The sequence below is a fragment of the Macrobrachium nipponense genome, chromosome 32 (assembly GCF_015104395.2).
Source record: "Macrobrachium nipponense isolate FS-2020 chromosome 32, ASM1510439v2, whole genome shotgun sequence".
Taxonomy (NCBI): Eukaryota; Metazoa; Arthropoda; class Malacostraca; order Decapoda; family Palaemonidae; genus Macrobrachium; species Macrobrachium nipponense.
Window position 1 is genome coordinate 43,159,818 of NC_061094.1, and position 18,010 is coordinate 43,177,827.

At 43.1% G+C, this 18,010-nt stretch overlaps 1 protein-coding gene across 1 annotated transcript in view; it reads right to left on the minus strand.

Annotated features, from left to right (window-relative positions):
• LOC135207489 (non-canonical poly(A) RNA polymerase protein Trf4-1-like) overlaps positions 1–18,010 on the minus strand; it is a 201,766-nt gene that overhangs the window by 132,434 nt on the left and 51,322 nt on the right. Inside the window, exon 6 of the mRNA XM_064239286.1 lies at positions 7,730–7,839. Coding sequence (XP_064095356.1) covers positions 7,730–7,839 — 110 coding nt within the window. The remainder of the gene's footprint in view (positions 1–7,729; positions 7,840–18,010) is intronic.

The window sequence follows — 18,010 nt, forward strand, 5'->3', positions numbered from 1 at the left end:
GCGCACACTACATGGGGGTCCACTTGTTCAGAGGACCTAAAGGCCCCACACTTACGGTCCTCCACACCAGAGCACACTCCCCGGTTGGTGGGGGGGGGGGGGGGGGGGGGGCCGCTTATCAAATTCGTGGGCTTGCATGTCTCTAAGTTCACGATGCAAACCACGAAAAACAAAAAATTCAATAAGTACTTACAGAGATCCACACTCAAAGTACTACACAAGGCAAAAGTTGAGAAAAGAACAGCTTCATAGTCGAAACCATAGAAATTCTCACGACGATGGCGGGCAGAGAGGTGAACACGTCTTCATCCGACAGCGGCCGAAAGCAAAGTGATATGTTTACCTCTAGTTGGGCAGGACTCCCGACCATCAGACAAGTAGTTACTACCGAACTACCTTGTTAGAAATCTTACGACCGGTCCACCTGGCACTGTAAGTAATTCCCTATGTAAAGGACCGAGGGTTTGTATTACGTGTCGGAACAAGTTACAATTCATCAAAACATACATATTATGAAAATAAACCTTAAACGGGATGATTTTAAAGATGTGAGGTTTTATCTGCTGTAAGGATTTTTCTTTTATCTTCAAAACTTTTGGATATACTATGTATTAGCATTTGAATAGCGTAATGGCTGGGCTGCCAGAAATGAACCCGTTTCCAGTAAGACTACACTTTGCTCGTAATAACTTGGTAAAATTTACGATTGTCTTGTAAATAAGGCCTCACAAGGGGTTGTAAATAGTCATTTTCAACTTATTGTAGAAGGTAGGGAGAATTTTTTAGAATTTCTTTTCTTACACCTTGTGCATTTGCCTCTCTTCTTTCCATTTGTTTTTTTCTTAAATTGGCTCAGCTCAAAGTTTGCCCAGTCTGGGGGGGCTGCATATGTTTTTTTTACCTGGCTCTTAAGGGTTAATTCTAAGCATTGAAAGCAATTAATGAGTGTGCAATCCTTTTTCTATTGATACTTATTACTTACCCTGTATTTCCTTCATATTGTGCAAAATATAAAATTGCCTAATATGCAACTATGATATGATATTGTTATGATACAATAAAGTTTGTTCATACTTACCTGGCAGATATATATATAGCTGTATTTTCTGAAGTCCGACAGAATTTTAAAAACTTCCGACACACGCAGTGGTCGGCCAGGTGGTTAGTACCCATTCCCGCCGCTGGGAGGCGGGTATCAGGAACCATTCCCATTTTCTATTCATAATTTTTATTTCCACTGTCCCCTGAGGGGAGGTGGGTGGGTACTTGATTATATATATCTGCCAGGTAAGTATGAACAAACTTTATTGTATCATAACAATATCATTTTGTTCATGAAACTTACCTGTCAGATATATATATAGCTGAATCCCACCTTTGGAGGTGGGAAGGGACAGAATAGAAGGATTTTGGGAAACAAATGCATGCAGATGATTTACATCTTGGTTCCACCTGTTAGCATAGCTGACTTCGTGATTACTGTCACCCAAGTCTGCTTCTGCTTTACTAGAGTTGCCAGCGAGGTAGAGACCTATAAAGCTGGTGCACTCCAGATGATCTGTCAACGGGGGGGGGCGTGACCACAATGTGACTAGACCATATTGACCATACCATGAGGGCTAAGAAGTAAAATAAATAAATAATATAAATATATATATCACCACCTGACCAACCTAGCCAAAGTTAAGGTGTGTTAACTAAGGCTTAAGAGTTAAGAAGTCGCCGTTGTCGGCGACTCAACAACTAAATTAAGAGCTCTTCCTAACCATTTTCTACAGGATAGGATGAGTGGTACTTCTTGCCCCCAAGATTGTGTCTGCAGACACGTATGGCCCTAGCGAGCAGCAGATCTCATATGCCATCTTCACATCTCGCAGGGAGTGTGAAGTGAAGAGTTGCTTCGCTAAAACATGGTACTCAGGATGTTGCTGAGTGCCATGCTCTGTTGAAATGCTTCCGAGGCCGCGCCCTCACCTCGTGAGCATTCAGATAAAAAGATTTCAAATCTTTGTGCAAACACAATGAAGGAGCATTTTTGAAAGAACTCCTTAACACTAAAGCCAGGGTGTTCTTCGATATGGGCAAGTCTGGTCTTTTTCGGAACACTGCAGATTGCCCGAATGACTTCGACTTTCTTGAGTTTTATGTAGATAAAACTTGAGAGACCCGACAGGGCACAGGACTCTCTCTGGCTCCTGCCCACTAACTTGTGCCATCCTTGATTCCAAGCTCCTGGCCCAAGGACAAAACGGGTTTCCATTCTTAGGCCACAACAGAAGGCTTAGAGAGCACACCGCCTTGTGTTCTCCAAAGCCAAAACTTGTGACGATGGCTTAAAATCTCACTAACCCTCTTTGTCGTATCTAGGGTGGTTAGAAGAAGGCCTTCCTGATCACATGCAAGAAGTTAACAGGTAAGAGAGGTTCGAATGCTTTGACATCAAGAACTTCAGACTACGTCTAAGTTCCATATTGAACGCTTCGATCTGGACATGCACAGTCAGTCCGTCTGTACTAAAGTCAGGTGACCGACCAGTTTGACCAGTCAGACGAATCAAGGACAGCAAGGCTGTACCCTGAAGACCATAAGGCACTATTCTTCGCTGAAGGATGAGTGTCTGGACTGCCTGGGCGATTCAATCTAAGCAAACCTTGGGGGGTGTATCAACGTAACCCAACGTCGTCAGCGATCAACTCCTGACTCGAGCTTCTGGTGCCAGGAGAAAGGAGCGAGGAGCAAAAAGGCGATTCAGTCCCGAAGGAAGAAGAATGCCTGACAGTCCAACCTGGTCTCATGTTACACGATCATCGGGGGTGTATAAACGCAACCGACTTCGTCAACAAGCACTCAGGGCTACTATATGTCGCCTGATCTCGCACGAGTGTCTGACTCGAGAAAACAGGTGAGACAAAAAGTAGATGGTGAGCGAGAGTCGAGATTCCACAGAACTCAAAGATCGTGAAGGGCTTTATTGTTTGACAGACGCAAATCTCTGAGCCCAAAAGGCCGTCAACAACATATTTGCGTATTCTTTAATAGTTGTGACTGCCAGCTTATCCCATCTTCAGACGGAAATGGCAGACGGTAATCTTATTCCTGTCAACATCTCGATAGCCTGACGTAGTCAGACTCAGAGCGGAGAGGTTATAGGTACCTTTCGAGTTTAGAGTAGACGGACTCTCCTCGGAAAAGGTCCTTGGAAAGTGAACTAGAAGTATGTGACCTCTGTGAATCCAGGATCCTGAGGGCCAACATGGGGCGATCAGCGTCCTTGTCGCTCCCTGTGACGTCATAAATCCTCTTATTACATTTCCTAAGCGATTGAAAAAGGGGAAAAGAGACTAAACATCCATCCCCGTTCAATATCATAGGATGGCATTTAATGGTACCGATCCCGGATCGAGAATAAGGGAGCAGAGAAGAAGAAGCCTCTTCGTCCTCAACATATCGAAGAGAAGAATGAAAGGGCGTCCCTAAAGTCTCCACAACTCTCAACTTACTTCTAAAGAAAGATTCCACTCGGAAGTCAATAGTTGCTGCCGTCGATCGAGACGATTCGTACGGACTTTTGCAATCCTGTAACGAACCTCTAGAGGATCGTTACATTCTACGCCTGTTGTTATAATAGACTCTTTCTCGTAAACTCGAACAGGGACCGAGAGAAGATACTTCTTAAGATATGAGAGAGCTGTGGAATATCAGAGTTGATCTGGACCACTGGTTCCCAAAAACTCGTTTCGAGGACTGGAGGGACTACCGAATCGCTTTTACTTCTTTCAGATTAAGATCCAGGACATCTGAAACCCTATCCAGATGTCCGGCACCTTCTTTCTATCACCTCAGGTGATAGACGCACTGAGAGAGTTCAGAATCATTCCTAGATCTTGAATAATATTTCAGTTTCCCGGTTGGAAAAAACTGTGATCTGAATTGCAGTCTATTCGGGGAAACAAACTTCTTCAGGAAGGAAATGGTCCAGCAAGCTCATCCATTCCCTCCCCGAGTATGCTTACTTCCCTAATAAGGCTGCGCTTTGCCTAAGCAGGAGAGCATATGAAAGTGCAATGTTGCGGTAGACTCGTAGTTCTATACCGTGCGGTAACGAGCACCGAAAGGATTAAGAGATAACTCTGTTGAACATAGTAAGGCAAAAGGAATGCAACGTTTATTCATTCACGTAAGAAATCCCTTCAATCTTAGGCTAAAGTCCGTGATTGTAGGACAGAGATAGAGTTAGTCAGTCAATCCCGCAGGAGAGAGAGACGTAACATACCGCGCAATGACAGCGCACGATCTGTTACTGGATCGGTTGGGACACTTGGTACTGGAGTCTGGAGGACAGACTGCAGACACAGCGTGACAGCAGCAGCCAGCAGCTTACGAATGTCGTCTCTCAACTTATGTCTGGGTTGCCAGCTACCCTATTCTACGAAGAAATAGGTCCGTTATTTTTTTGAGGCAGAAAGACTCTCAAGCTGGTATATTTAAGCGAAACAGAAAACGCTAAATATATAGATGCGTTTGTGTCGTCAGAACACTACCATACAACGGTAAAAGATAAATCGGAAACTCCTGGAAGGCTGCAGGGAGTAACGATTAAATGTCCTTAAAAATAGACAATAGACCTCTCGGTTGCCATCCGAAGAGGTAACTACAGCAAGCGTATATGACTTGAACCAACCAGAAATAAAATAACGCAAGGCAAAATATGAAATTATATCACAATAAAGTTTGTTCATACTTTACCTGGCAGACATATATATAGCTGAATTCGGAAATACAGCTACATACATATCTGACAGGCAAGTTTCATGAACAAAACTTAAGAGAAATCGAAGCAGTCAGCTCAAGCTTCTTATGTTATTGGACTAAGCGTTCATTGACGTAGTCTACAAGTCTATTTCTTGTACGAGTCTGCGAATGACGAATGAGAGCTCTTCCGAATCTTGTCAATAAGAGCTTATTCGCTTACGCAATATCAAGTTAATGAGATGTTTGTCAATGAGAAAAAAACTAACCCATTTACGGGACAAAGAGATATTTTGTCAATGAGGGGATACCCACTTACTTGACAAAACGATAGTATATTGTCAATGGGGGAAAGTCACTGAATTGACAAAACGTAATCCAGGAAGTCGAGCATTTTATTTTTCAGATTCCCGTCTCAAACGAGGGAGGGGCAAGAATCCTGTTAAGAGACTGGGCTTACGGCAGGTAGAACGACGCTGTTCAATTCGGCAGCGTAGTCCCGACTAGAAACTAACAAAACCTATCATCTGAAAAACCCTTTCAGATGGGCTAAAAAGCTTGCAAAATTATCCTGGGAAGAGGAAGAAATTCTCCAACCAGCTTCCTCTCCCTTATCACAACTAATGCCTGCTAAAGCTTAAAATTTATTGGCAGTATGGCAAAGGAAGTCCTGTCTTGCGCTTTCCTGAAGAGCGTTCTTTTGATGAGTGCCTTTGCAAGAATCCTACTGACGTTGCCGAGAGTCCCTGACGTGCAGGACATCAAGCCTTTGTACATAACCCGTAACTGCCTTATCGCAAAGTCTTGACTGCGGTAGAGAAAACGAGATCTTCCCTTGAGCTTTCCTTAACTCCATCCACCTTTGCGAACAGCAATATAATATTGACAGAGACCTCTTGAATTCACGAAACCCGAGGTCTTGCTGGGTTTCGAAGACGAAGTTGTCTGTTCACTTTAAGCTTCCTCCGAAGCACTGCTTACTTCACATTCTTTGCATGTGAGGTATAAGGTATCACCGAAGGTAGAGGTAAAAATTCTTGAGGCCAAATCGTAAAACAAGAGCTAGAAGAGTTCAACAGAAACGTTCAGCCAGGCGACACACCTGGTTGCGCTGGCGCGGCGTGCTGTGCTCGGCGTCCACTGGCGAGCAGCGAGCGCGCTCGCGTCCACTGGCTTGCGCTCGGCGTCCACTGGTGCGCGCTTGGCGTGCACCCGCGCGCGCCTGGCGTCCATCCGAACGTCCCGTCCAAGCCGAGCGTCAAAAGAAGCGTGAGTGCAGAAAAGCGTCACGCTCCTGACAGGCGTCAAAAAAAACAAGCGAGATACATTTTCGGAAGAGAAATCCGACTGCACGAAACAGTCTCAGGAGAAGGGTTGATCGTGTGAGAATACGAGGGGCGACTGGCGAGGGAACGCCTTCTTATTCTCACAGTAACAAAGCTCGGACGTCCGCTCTCAAAAGCGTCCTGCTACTAAGACTTCTTTTTCATATTTCTCGGTGGAAAGACGTACACGTGATCAGGCGACGTTCGCCTTCTTACTTCTCACTGGAACGCATAACGAGAGAGAGAGGACGTGAAGCGTCCTCTTCTATAAAGCTTCTATTTAGAGGGCGCGAGTCCTTCCGAAAGCTCCAACCCCTGCGCGGGGAGGACGCTTCGGAGGACGAGAATCAATCCTTCAGGATTCGTGCACGTGCACGCACTAAGGCAGTCTGGGGATTTTCATCAGAAACTGCCGAAGGTACACGCCAGATCGGTGGGGGTTCCTCGTAACCCTCCTTCGGCTTTCGACATGCTCTCTCCCCGGGTCCTGGGAGTCAAGCAGAGGTCCAGGCCTAGAGGCGAAATAAGGCCGATCTGACGCACCCTCCACTACACAGGGCACTGTCACTGCACTTTAGCACTTCATATTGCTCTCTAAAGCAAGCACTTTCGATTCTAAGATACGAATCGAAGGAGTATTAGAGAAAGGGCAATAACCTCTACAGACACTGTTTAGGGCCCGAGGCAACATTACAGGGTTATGAGAAACAATAACAGAAGTAGCACTCTTCACAACAATGAAGGAGAGCGATCACCTCTCGCAGACATATTCATAACCCGTAGGCTATACTACAGGGTTAGGCAAAAAAAAGTCTACAGGAAGGTTAGCAGGTTCACTACCCTGACTTTTGTTTACTGATTAATTGCGTACATACGAATCATACGTTTTCCTTACGGAATTAGACATGTTTACTGATTAATTGCGTACATACGAATCATACGTCTTCCTTACGGAATTAGACAAAGTCTCACACTCCTTACATGACAAATCTCGACAAAGAAGCAAGACTCATACCCCTCGTGCATACCAAGTGCGGATCTACCGAAGTTTTCGGTAGCCACACCCTATCTTTGCAGACAACACCCTCTGAAACTAGCCTAACTAGATTCAGATATCTTATGCAAAAATGAATCAAATTCAAATCATTTAAGATAGCGTATGTCTAGCAAACCAAATCCAAGTAAAAAATAAATTAAAAGACAATTAGGATACTTAGCGGCAATGAAGTTTCCAAAATCTAAGACGGAGGTACTGGAAACAGGTGTTTCCAGCACCGGCGACAGAAAAATTATGAATAGAAAATGGGAATGGTTCCTGATACCCGCCTCCCAGCGGCGGGAATGGGTACTAACCACCTGGCCGACCACTGCGTGTGTCGGAAGTTTTTAAAATTCTGTCGGACTTCAGAAAATACAGCTATATATATATCTGACAGGTAAGTTTCATGAACAAACTGTATTTTAATTGACAGAAGTAGGTTCAAATGGCCAATTTCATTAGCTATCTTTTTAATGTAGAGAAGATTAATGCTCTGATGACTAGCTATTACTGTGATGAATTTAATCTCGTATTGATAAATGTGTGGTTCTTAGTTACATACACCCGAAGAAAAATACAAGAAGGGGCATTCAAGAGTGTACTACCTTATAATTACCTTGTTCAAAATCACTGTCAAGTGTAATGTGGCAAGACTCTTCTGTGAAAAGATGACGGCAAGATTTTTCTGCACTTGGAAGCACCAATTTATGATTCTTAACTGGACGTCTGAAAACACAAAAATCTATTCAATATACAATTTTACAGTTCTTATTTCATATCAAAACTTGTACTGCTGAAAAACACAGATGAAAATATTCCAGTTTCAAATAAAAAGCTGATTTTCAAAACAAAACTTCAAAATAACTTTAAATGATAATTCATGCCCAGTTTTCAACTTTGATTATAATAGTGCCCAACTTCTAGGGCAAGGTACTAATCAGATGCATTCTTGAATGCAATATGGATACTCACCATAAATTGTAACTCGCCAAGAGCAAACAGCAAAAAAATAATCCTGAATCTTGAAGAAATGGTAAACGTACTTTGAGAGTTCTGGTGAATATTTGGAAAGCCAATTTAAGAGCATAGTTTCATTCCAGTTTTTCCAGCATACTATAAGATGGAGACTTAATGACAATAATGATGAAATGAGTATGAAATGAAAGAAACCCTGAATCAAAATTGTTAAAAATGAAAACATATCAAGTTAATTATTATGGAAAGTACTCTCATCTGAAGAATACAGGTGTACTATTACCACCTGATGCTGTACATCCCACAAGGTACACAGATATCTATTAGTAAAATCTAGATCTAACTACCAGGAGTAAACAAAGAATATGATGTTATTATGATATAACAAAGTTTCATGTATACTTACCTGGCAGGTATATATATAGCTATATTCTCTGTTCGCACTAGCAGAATTTTCAAAACTCGCGGCAACCGCTAGATCACTGGTAGTTCAGGTGATCGTCACCCCGCTCCCGTGGCGCTGGTGCTCGGAATCATTCCCATTTTCGTCAGATTTTTCTCTGAACCCTGTCTCCTGAGGGGAGGTGGGTGGGAATTTAATTATATATACCTGCCAGGTACGTATACATGAAACTTTGTTATATCATAATAACATCATTTTCATGTATGACACTTACCTGGCAGGTATATATATAGCTGATTGACACATTTGGAGGTGGGTCAAAGACAGCAACATTGTAAGAGTTTTAAAATTTAAAATACTCTTAGATTCCTTACCTGCTAAGGTAGCTGACTTCAGCATTCCTGCCTCTTAGCCTGCTAAACCTTAGTAGCTTCCAACTAGGACGTGACCTATTAGTTGATGAAGCTAAACAAGGGTCTGACAACTGGACGGGACCAATTTGTTGACAGGAAACCCTAGCCCTCTCTTACCACGGGCATTCATGCTAGGATAAGTTAGACCACCTGAACCACACACAAAACTAACCTAACACACTACACTTCACAGACTGAAGAGGAAATCACCCTCTCAGACAACCGTAAAAACAACACCACTTCATTAAAATACCTAGCATGTTAGTAAGTTATGGGGTGGAAAATCCTTTGCCCAATACTGCTCCTGAGGATACCTATGGACCCAACGTTTGACAATTGTCAAACGTTGTTTTGACGTTTCTAAGGTAATGACTTGCAAACACTGAATTAGTCCTCCAAAACGTCTTTTCAATGATATCTTTGAGGGCCATATTCTTTTTAAAAGCCAACGAAGTAGCTACTGCTCTCACTTCGTGCGCCTTAACCTTAAGGATGCCGAAATTTTCTTCTTGGCATAACATATGAGATTCTTTAATTAGTTCCCTAAGGAAAAAGGCAATAGCATTTTTGGTCATTGCTCTGCTAGGATCCTTCACAGAGCACCACAGTGATTCTGAAGTTCCTCTAATCGTTACTGGTTTTCTCCAAATAATAGCGCAATGCCCTTACTGGACAAAGAACTCTCTCTTGTTCCTGTCCTATAGATCTGAAAGACCCATAATTTCAAACGACCTTGGCCATGGATGAGCTGGATTCTCGTTCTTGGCCAAGAACCCCTCCTGAAATGAGCAAACCGCTTGTCATGTTTCCAACCAATATGTTTGCTAATTGCTTGCAGCTCTCACCCTTTTAGCTGTGGCCAAGGCCACCAAAAAGATGGTCTTTTTTGAGATATCTCTCAACGAAGCTTGATCCATCGGTTCGAACTTACTAGTTCCTAAAAATTTCAGGACCACATCGAGATTCCAGGAAGGCGCTCTGTATTGGGTTCCTTCCTTCCGTGCAAAGGACCTTATGAGGTCTCTCAGATCTAGATTATTTGTAATATCTAGACCTCTATGTCTAAATACTGAAGCCAACATACTCCGACACCCTTTAATCGTCTGAGTTGACAATTTTATTTCCTTCTTTAAGTATAAAAGGAAGTCGGCAATTTGGGTCACAGAGGTACTGGATGAAGAAATCTTCCGACTCTTGCACCACTTGCGAAAGATTTCCCACTTCGCCTGGTACACCTTAACAGTAGAGGCTCTTCTAGCTCGGCCACCGCTCTGGCCGCCTCTCTAGAAAACCCCCTCGCTCTGACAAGTCTTTCGATAGTCTGAACGCAGTCAGACCCAGAGCGAGGGTGTTCTTGTGGTACCTGTTGAAGTGAGGCTGTTTGAGTAGATCTACTCTTGCTGGAAGTGTCCTTGGTACATCTATTGTCCATTCCAGTACCTCTGTGAACCAATCTCGGGCCGGCCAGTATGGAGCTATGAGAGTCATTCTTGTCCTTGACTCTCCCTGAATTTCTTCAAAACCTTTCCTAATATCTTGAACGGGGAAAGGCGTAGACGTCTAGCCCCGTCCAATCTAGAAGAAAGGCGTCTACTGCGACTGCTTGACGGTCTGGGACTGGAGAGCAATAAGTCGTCAATCTCTTTGTCATTGCTGTCGCAAACAAGTCCACCACTGGGCGACCCCATAATTTCCACAGACTCTGGCATACTTCTAAATGAAGAGTCCATTCTGTTGATAGAAGTTGACCTTCCCTGCTCAACAGGTCCGCTCTCACATTTCTTCTCCCCTTGAATGAATCTGGTGAGAAGGTTACATTTTCCTTCTCTGCCCAAAGAAGGATCTCCTCCGCCAACTTGCAAAGAGAGATTGAATGTGTCCCTCCTTGTTTGCGGATGTACGCCAGAGCTGTGGTATTGTCCGCGTTGACTTGTACCACCTTGTTGCGAATCACCGCGTTGAACTCTTTCAAAGCCAAGAAAATCGCCATCAGTTCCTTCCTGTTTATATGCCAAGCCGCTTCCTCCTTGCTCCAACGACCTGAAACTTCTTGATGTCCGAGAGTCGCTCCCCAGCCTTCGTCCGACGCGTCTGAGAACAATACATGGTCTGGGTTCTTTTGCTGGAGAGACGCTCCCTTCGCTAACTTCCCCGGAGTTAGCCACCACCGCAATTCCTCTTTGATCTTGTGAGGAATTCGAAACAGGAAGGAATCTGGTTGCGATTTTCTTGGCCAGACTTGGTTCAAAAATATTTGTAGGGGTCTCATGTGAAGCTTTACTAGAGAAACGAACCGTTCCAGGGACGAGAGTGTCCCCAGTTAGCTCATCCACTCTCGTGCTGAACACTGTTCTTTCTCTAGAAAGGATTGTACTTTCCGGATGCACTGCTCTTGTCTGTTGGGAGACGGAAAAGCCCGAAAAGTCACTGAGGAGATCAGAATCCCCAAATAAACTAGCTCCTGACTGGGGGTCATATTTGACTTTTCTAAGTTCACCATCAACCCTAACTCTTTCGTTAATGTTAACGTCATTTCTAAGTCCTCCAGACATTGCTTCCTTGATTGGGCTCTTATGAGCCAATCGTCCAGGTATAGAGACACTCTTATTCCTAGAATATGTAGCCACTTCGCCACGCTCGCCATCACTCTTGTAAAAACTTGTGGGGCTGTGCACAGTCCAAAGCAGAGGGCTTTGAACTGAAAGACCCTGTTCTGGATCACAAATCTCAGGTACTTCCTGGATCCGTAGCATGAATTGGCTATGACAATATGCGTCTTGAAGGTTCCAGGGTGACCATCCAGTCCTCCTGGACGTAACCGCTTGCCAGTACTAGAATCGGTCGTCTCCATCGTAAATTTTGTGTTCTCCACAAATAAAATAGAGTTGACTTACGTCCAGTACTGGTCTCCATCCCCCCGAGGATTTCGCTACTAAAAACAGCCGGTTGTAAAATCCCGGAGATAAGTGATCCAGAACAGGTTCTATTGCTCCTTTCTTGAGCATAGAAAGAACTTGTTCTTGTAGTGCTTCTTGTTTCCCTGGATCGCTGTAGTGAGCTCCAAGTTCTCTTGGCGATGTCGCAAGAGGTGGTCTCTTCAGAAAAGGGATCTTGTAACCTTCTTTGGCTACCTTGACAACCCAAGGATCTGCTCCCTTTTCTTGCCAAATCTCCCAAAACTTCTGGAGTCTGGCACCTACTGATGTCTGAAGGACTTGTTGTTCATTGCTTAGTACTGGGTTTCGAACCCCTCTTGGACGGAGCTCTTCTTGCTCTGAAGGCAGGACGAGAAAAGGACTTGCCTCGAAAGGGCTGACTAGTTTGCCTTGATTCCTTAGGGGTCTTCTTAACCACCTTGTTGGGTAAAAATTTCCTTACCGAGGAAGTTAACAGATCCTGCGTCGCCTTCTGAGTTAGGGAAAGCGAAATATCCTTGATAATATCCGCAGGAAACAATTGATCCGAAAGTGGGAGTAAACCAATTCGGATTTCTGGGCGTTAGAAACGCCTTAGCAGCAAAAGAGCATAGGAGTGACCTTTTCTTTAAAACTCCTGCGGTGAAAGAGGATGGCTAATTCATTCGCGCCATCCCTTAAGGCTTTGTCCATGCAGGACATAATACTGCTTGGGAGTTGAGAAGCCGTTGATTCATTATCTTCCACTGTTCGTCCCAGAGCCCCCAAGGACCAATCCAGAAAATTAAAAACCTCGAATGTCCGGAAAATCCCTTTCAAGAGATGATCTAATTCTGATGGAGACCACCACACTTTGGCCGAATTCAAGGCATGTCTGCGGGAAACTGTCAACAATGTTGGAAAAATCCCCCTAGGAGGAGGCAGGAACTCCCAGGCCGAGATGCCCCCGTCGCATACCAAATTCCGGACTTCGATGCCAATTTGGCAGGAGGAAAAGAGAGAACACAGTCTTGCCCGCTTCCCTCTTTTCCTTCAACCACGTATCAATTCTTTGAAGAGCCTTCTTAGCCCGTATCGAAAACTTCATCTTCAAAAACGAGGACTTCTTCGGGGTTTTATTCTTGGAGAATTGAGAAAGGGGTGATGTCGGAGCTGCAGGCTGAAATCCCCTTCAAAAAGTGAAAGAAGGCAATTCGTCAATTTCTTATAGTCTGAAGGTGCTTCACCTTCTTTTTCTTCCTCAGATTCTAAGTCTTCTATTTCCTCTTCTGCCGAAGACACATCCTGTAAACCCAGGTCTTGCTGCAGTAAATCTTCTCCAACCTCGCGGGAAGAAACCGGCTCCTGCCGCCTGCGTCCTGCGTCCTGTTCCGGAAGCTTGCGTCCTGCGTCCTGCTCCGGAAACTTGCGTCCTGCTTCCTGTTCTCGTAACTTGCGTCCTGCGTCTAACTTGCGTACTACCCGAGACTCCGAAGCATGACGAGAAGGCGGCAAACCATCATGCGTCCTCTTAGACGACTTGACTGGAGAGATGCGTCCTTACGCCTCGTAGGAGGATGTTCCGATGTTCCCACGATTTAACTAAATCGGCTAACCTTCCTTGCATCTCTTCAAGGAAGTTCCTAGTCTCTGCTTCCTGGCAGGAAGTCTGAGCAAGCGGAGAACGACGACGAGACGGATCATCAAAACGAGAAACTCGATCTTGAGTTCTACGATAAGGAGAAGATATCGGAGAGGACTGCTCCTAATTCAGAAGGAGGGCTTTCATCCAGAGAAACAACCGTCGTACCCATGAGGTCTTGCGTCTTGTCTTGACTTAAAGGATCTCCTCCTTTTAATCGGAATCATCTCTTCCTCATCACTAGAAGAGAAAATCTCGGGACTACTCCACCGTTCTTGAGGGTAACGCTCATCTTGAGAAGACGTAGGTCTATGCGTCCTCTTCAGAGGACGCGAAACTTCCGCATAACGTCCATACCTGCCTGACGCAGCACTATCTGTAGAGGAAAAACACTTCCCAGTGTCGCCTTTTCTATGGCGCACTGCTGCAGCCTGGGACGCAACAGGACTGCCTGAAGGGACGACTGATCGTAAGGGAACCCCTCTCGCCTCCCTTCGACTGTCGACATGCCTTCTCCCTTGGGTCTGGGAGCTTGGCAGAGGCCTAGGTCTAGGAGCACGAGTGAGACGATCAGCCGCCCCCTCCACTACACTGACACTTTCCATCGTACCCACTTTGTCTGTAAGACGCTGAATCTGATCGCCCATTGACGCAAGGGCGGCAAACACTTTCACAATATTAGTATCCTCAGAAACAGCAGCGGGCGCAGGAGAGACCTGAGGAGAAGGATTAACAACTTCTACTTGGGAAGAAGGGGGAGAAATAACAGAAGTATTCAAGGCCTTACTAGAAGAACCTGACCTCTCACTCCGAGACACCGATCTTTTTCTCTCTATCCTTTTCAAGTCTCTCAACATATTTGGTGAAAGTCTTCCACATATTTGGTGAAAGTCTTCCACTTTCACACTCATTACATCTATTATCCCAAGTACACAAAACCTCTCTACACTTCTTACATACTGTGTGAGGGTCTACCGAAGCTTTCGGCAGTCTCACCTTGCACCCTTCTTTCATACACACTCGAAATACTATACCAGAATCAGACATTATAATAACTTCCAATCGCGATTGCCAATCCAACTTTCCAATACGATACCCAATAAACCATCCAAGTACAGCGAAAGTCAGCTAACGAGTTTCGAATTATAGCAGGGAACCAACAACGATGTTGCCGGTTCAGTGGCAGAAAAAAATCTGACGAAAATGGGAATGATTCCGAGCACCAGCGCCACGGGAGCGGGGTGACGATCACCTGAACTACCAGTGATCTAGCGGTTGCCGCGAGTTTTTAAAATTCTGCCAGTGCGAACAGAGAATATAGCTATATATATACCTGCCAGGTAAGTGTCATACATGAAAATATAAAATATACAGGAAATTATTACTAAAGTTGTGTCTTCCTTTCGCAGCAGGATATGATCACAACTAGGATTTGACATATCACAATGGATAATGGGGTAGTACATTGTTATAAGTGTTAATTTGGACAGTGCAGCTGTTCCAGGGATTATCTTTAGCTGGTTGCAAACTGTCAGGTCAGTATGATAGTTGAGGTTTTGTTACTGCAGACTTACTATGTAGGCATGTATTAGTATTGCTACAAAGGGATCTTTTAAAAGAGGATTTATTATTCCCCTGTTGTAGGGTTGTGCTGCTTGCTTGGAAGTCTCTTGACAGTGGCAGATAGACAGAATATAGAATTTAGGCCAAGGGCCAAGCACTGGACTTAGAAGGCCATTCAACTCTGAAACAGAAACTCAAACTGACAATTAAAAAGGTTTGAAAGGTGTAACAGGAGGAAAACTTCAGTTGCACTAAAAATCAATTGTTAGGAGAGGGTGGAATGCACAACAAAAGAGAATATGAACAGAGGTACAGTAAAAGGAATGAAAGAGGTTGCAGCTGGGGGCCCAAGGGATGCTGCAAAGAACCTCAAGTAATACCAACAGTACACCACAAGTGATGGCACTATTGCCCTACACTGATAGTAGTTGGTTACAATGTGTGTTGTCTCCACAACTCTTAATCAGCAGCTGTCTCGAACACTGTACATTGGACACATGCACAGGAAGGGGGCATTTCTTGTCAGGCAACATGTTTCCTCATTCTTGTAATACATAACATCTACTGTGTAATCTGGAAGAATTTCTTCCAATTATACACCTGAGGGTGGAATCACTGTCCCTATATAATGAGAATTCATGTGCCCACTGTAAAGGATTATTTGTGAAAGGCCTACCCTGAGGCGGGGTTGTCGTAGCGTAACATTTATTGAGTGCATGCTTGTTAGTCATGGTTGATGTAACTATTACTGAGCAACCAAGTTTAGATCTTTATGGCTGGTGTGCCTGAAAATGCAGAGAAATTGCTCTTTATATAGGGTATAGATATACCAAAACTGTTAAATTACCTAAGCATTTTCTTTGATCATCAAGCAAAATCTCCAGTTTTATGCATGGGTATACACCTGTCTGGTGTGCATATCAGGAATTTCAAGAAGGGCTCACTGTCTCTTGCCTGTGCATCTGCTGTCCACTTTTCCTGTTCAAATCTATGAGCAAAAATCAATCATACATACAATACATAATATGAAAAAAAACTTCAATTGGACAGTCAGTATGGAGACAGCAGAAAGTCACCATTGTTGCAAAAAATGTGAGCTCCATTTTTTCCTACCTAAATCTGCCTGCAGTCACAATTTAACTAGAGAAGAAGTCAAGCAGCAAAAGCGTTGGTTCTCCCTATGTATAATTCATTGTAAGTCATGTCCCAGAATCTGCCAAGTCACATGAACTGTACATGCAATAATAATTTTATGTTATTTTGGGTTGGTACACTTTTAGGATCTGCTACTCATGTAAGGCATTAGTTTACATCAATTTGACTAAGTGCAGTTTCATTAGCAATGTTTCATGACAGAAAAACCTGTTCTGTGACTCACAGTTGTATTTTTTATCACCTTGTTTGAGTTCTACCACGTGTCCCCTAAGGACCATGTGGGATAATTCAAGCAAGAATTGCTAAATGTGTCTCATATATATGAGTCTTATTACAGTGGTACCTCGAGTTACGAAATTAATCCGTTACTAGGCGGCCTTCGTATCATGAGCTTTTCGTATCTTGAACCGCATTTTACATGTAAAATGCCTAATCTGTTCCAAGCCCTACAAAAACAACCCTTTACAGCATATATTAGGACTTTAGCATATGTCCCTTAGCAATAAGCCTAGCCTATGTTGTGTTTTTTTAGCAGTGCTACTGTAGCCTAGTCTATGATTCTGACATCTAAACCTAAGAAGCTAAAAGCTTAGAATATGCCAATAAAATGTATAAATAATCAGTATGTACTCATTTCAAATAATTATTAATTAATCATTAACTATAATACACAAACAAACAAAAAAAACCTTCCAACCTTTTGTTTACATTCAGCACTTACGAGTACCGAACGATCGCCAAGCAACCACTTTTCCTAGCACACAGTAAGCCATAAATTTTCATTATTTCTTCAACTAATGAAACTACCAAACAGTATAATAACCATTCATTTCTATTCTTAATTCTATCTTTAACTACAGAGATACCGAGTTACTGACAGCTATAATGAAACATATACGTAATATCAAAACAGAAGAATTCTAGAAAATACGTATTTGTTGGCTTCGATGATAGCAGTCTGATTTATTTTATATTTTATGATATCTAATTCACATTTTTTTTTATTAAATGTACTGCATGTACTCATTTCAAATAATTATTAAATAACCATTAACTATAATAATAATAATAAAAAAAAATAAAAAACTTCCAACCTTCTGTTTACGAGTACCGGACAATTGCCAAGCAACCACTTTCACCTAGCACACAGTACATATAATAATCAAATTTTCATTCTCGATTATTCATTCTCTCTCTTCAACTACTGAAACTACCAAACAGTATATATAATAATCATTCATTTCTATTCTTTATTCTATCTTTACCTAATGATTTTTTATATTAAATGTATTGCATGAATAAGTTTTTCAATTTACAGCATCCTTTTACCAATAGAATACATAGAGCACATGGGGTAGATGCTGACCAACAGGAGAGTGGGATCTTATGGAGGTGACTAGCATCAAGAATCAATGGGAGAGCGGGAGGATGGTGGCGAGTCTACTCAGTTGGCAGCGTGCGAGTTTTAAAATTGTTATCGGTGGCCCGGGCGAATCTTGGGACTTTACAGCAACAACCTTTCGTATCCTGAACTATTTTCGTATGTAGAGCAAAAAAAATCTTCGTATTTGCCTTCATATCTTGAGTTTTTCATACGTTAAGCCTTTCGTATGTCGAGGTACCACTGTATTTTGATATTGTAAATAGTAAGGTAATTAATAATACATCTTTGTAATAAAATTGTTAAATTATCACCCTTTTCTCTTGACCTTCACTTGCAGTTTGCTGACTTAGCCTAGGGGCTTGGCCATCTCTTTCACTAACATCTAGAAAGAACTGGGGCCCAGTCGTGGGGCAAAATTCACGACAACCATGGCCAAAATAAAAGTACTGGCTTATTGCCTGTGAGTGG